This window comes from Coregonus clupeaformis, unplaced genomic scaffold, assembly GCF_020615455.1.
Source record: "Coregonus clupeaformis isolate EN_2021a unplaced genomic scaffold, ASM2061545v1 scaf2704, whole genome shotgun sequence".
Taxonomy (NCBI): Eukaryota; Metazoa; Chordata; class Actinopteri; order Salmoniformes; family Salmonidae; genus Coregonus; species Coregonus clupeaformis.
Window position 1 is genome coordinate 9,152 of NW_025536158.1, and position 2,870 is coordinate 12,021.

Below are 2,870 nucleotides of genomic sequence, written 5' to 3' on the forward strand. Positions count from 1 at the left end.
ACCATTTAATTGGAGTGGTCCACCACAGACAGCCATCTTGGCTCATAGTGATGCAGTTGCAGCCATGATGAGTCATTCATAATTAGGATGAAGGAGACTAACTCTCCACCCACAGCCACTCACATCAGGGTGACGTTGGCCCGAATAGGCTAGACTGATCTAAGCTCAGTTTTATATTACTCTCCAGCTAATGGTTATGATTTGGGAATGAGAAAGCTGATCCTAGATCTGTGACTGGTGCAGTATTTGCCATTAGTCACCAGTGTTAATTAGGATTTAAAAAGAGACTTGCCACCCACCTCCCATTATGTAGAGCTCTACGCCCTCCCTGCTGTAGGTCGTCATTAATTATATAACGCAACAGACGTTGATGCGTCCCAAATGGCACCCTATTCCGTATATAGGGCACTACCTTTGACCAGGGCTCTGACTCTAACCCTACACTGAAGGGAAGAATGAGATGTTTTTCTTTTTAATGCTGCTGCTATTCTTAACATTGAGGGGTGGTTGTGAGGAGCCAGATTAAGCCTATACTACTCTTGGACTAGAAAGCATGTTCAAAGGGTTCAACATCCCATAATATTTCAACAAGCTACTCCTCCTGGGACCCAACTGAATTTGTCCAAATTAAAAAAACTCTTGTTCTCATCGCATAAGATTTTCTGTTTGGAGTTAAATGATTCCAGTTGCAAAACACTTTGCTATGTTGCAAAACAAAATAAATACACACCATATTTGTATTTTTCAGATTATATATATATTTTTTTTTTACAATTTTGAGTCACATGTTCTACTGGAGAGAATAAGCACCTTTGTGACAGAGTTCATAAGAAAATAGATCACACTGACTGTTTAAATGTGGGTTCATTCATTGCACATTTAGATTGATTCAATAACATTGTCTCAACATCCAGTCCAGCTGAATATGTTGTCTAGGAGTTGAGAGAAACTAACAACAAAATGAAAACAAGAAAACCACCACACAATACAGCCTATCAATGCAGTTTATCAGACTAGCATCAAAGATGAGCATCTTAATCTTTACATTTGACGGTAGGTAGTTGAAGAACAATCTTTAACTCATTTTCCTGCAATGCAGTTCACTTTTGCTTGTAACCAACATCTCTATTGACTCTGCCGCACTGATTTTGTCCCAAATGGCAACCTATTCCCTATATAATGCACTCCTTTAGACCAGGGCCTTTAAAGGGAATAGGGTTCCGTTTGGGATGCAGTTTGTCTCTATGCCCAGACTACTGGCTGGAATAATCAATTCCACTCTTATAATCCTGTTCTGTGTGGATTAGAGCAGGACATCACTGACCAATACAATATCAAATCTGGAAGAGGGGTGAGAGATCAGATCGAACTGCTATGGCCACAGGTGTGTGTGTGTGTGTGTGTGTGTGTGTGTGTGTGTGTGTGTGTGTGTGTAACGCAGGGCTCTCAAACCCTGTTCCCGAAGAGCTACCTTCCTGTAGGTTCAGTCCAACCCTAATCTAGCGCACCTGATTCTAATAATTAACTGGTTGATCAACTGAATCAGGTTAGTTATAACTGGGGGTGAAAACCTACATGAGGGTATCTCTCCAGGAACAGGGTTGGAGAGCCCTGGTGTAATGTGCATGTGGTCACTCCACAGTAGGAGGAGTTCAGTAGTGGTCCTGATGTGATGGTCTCTGGTTGTAGGAGTTGTATCGTCCAGACTGATGCCCACCACCACCACCACCACCCTGGCCATAACGCCTGTCCCTGTCTCCCCCCCGGTCCCTGTCTCCCCCCCGGTCCCTGTCCCCCCCCCGGTCCCTGTCCCTGTCTCCCCCCCAACCCCTGTCCCCACCCCAACCCCTGTCCCCTCCCCTTCCTCCCCAGCCTCGGCCCCTGTACCCGCCACGGTCCTGGTATCTGGAGAACAGAGAGCGGAAGAGAGAGAGAAAATCAAACAAATGAACATGATATCCATCCCTGGCAAACTGGAAAAATGACACATTATCAAACCAGCTGCTATTGTTGTGCAGAAACACGTCTGGAAACAACGTGAAAGTGTCCTGTTCTTATTATGGTACAGAATAATATGGTAGTAGTTATTAGTCCAATATTGTGTTAAAGATATTCGTGATGAAGAGACAAGCTGCGTTCAGCAGATCAAAGCGGTGTGCAACGTTTGATTCTACAGAAACAGTGCTGTTCTGAACGACCAGTTGAAGAACCACGTGGTTGTGGTAGCCCAGAGGGCGACTGTGTAAGGTGTGCTGCACGAGTTTTTGGAGATTTGAATTGGTCACAGTCGCCCCGCCAACCCCCCTGCCGCTGGTAGAGGAAACGTGTTGATCAGTACAAACCGTCACGCAATGTAGCAAAACGTTTAATGAGCTGAACGCACCCAGTTAGCTAAGGTTGTTGTTGTTGTTTACCTGTTGTCTCTGCCCTGGTTGTGTCCACCTCCACGCCCCCTCCAGTCCTCTACCAGCGGCGGGGGGTTGGCGGGGCGACACACGTACTGCTGGTACTCTGGGTCCTCGAGAGAAAACCGGTGGGCAAACTGCTCCTCATAGTTAGGCGGCGTTTCTGGACCATCTGCCATTCTACAATGAGAGAAATACCAGACACTCACTACTTTTTTACATCTTTGGAAATACCGGGAAAAGGCAGTGGGTTAGTTTCGCATGTGTTGTTGCTAGCTAGCTGGCCAGGGGTTCTCCTTTTTGCAACGGAATCCTAATGAATACACCCCAGATTTGGTTAACGTAATCAACTGTCTGGGACGTTATTTGGCGAACAAAGTTACTTTCGCTTTTCTAACAAAAGCGTGTTAGCTATGTAGCTAGCTAGATATATGGCATAGCTGCGATGCAACCAAGATAACTTTA

At 45.4% G+C, this 2,870-nt stretch overlaps 1 protein-coding gene across 1 annotated transcript; it reads right to left on the reverse strand.

Annotated features, from left to right (window-relative positions):
- Positions 1 to 1,652: 1,652 nt before the first annotated feature.
- LOC123489042 (RNA guanine-N7 methyltransferase activating subunit-like) lies at positions 1,653 to 2,584 on the reverse strand. The gene is made up of 2 exons (XM_045219746.1): positions 2,415 to 2,584; positions 1,653 to 1,905 (listed from the first exon to the last, which is right to left on the reverse strand). The coding sequence occupies exons 1-2, from the start codon at positions 2,582 to 2,584 to the stop codon at positions 1,653 to 1,655; spliced, it is 423 nt and encodes a 140-aa protein (XP_045075681.1).
- Positions 2,585 to 2,870: the final 286 nt, after the last annotated feature.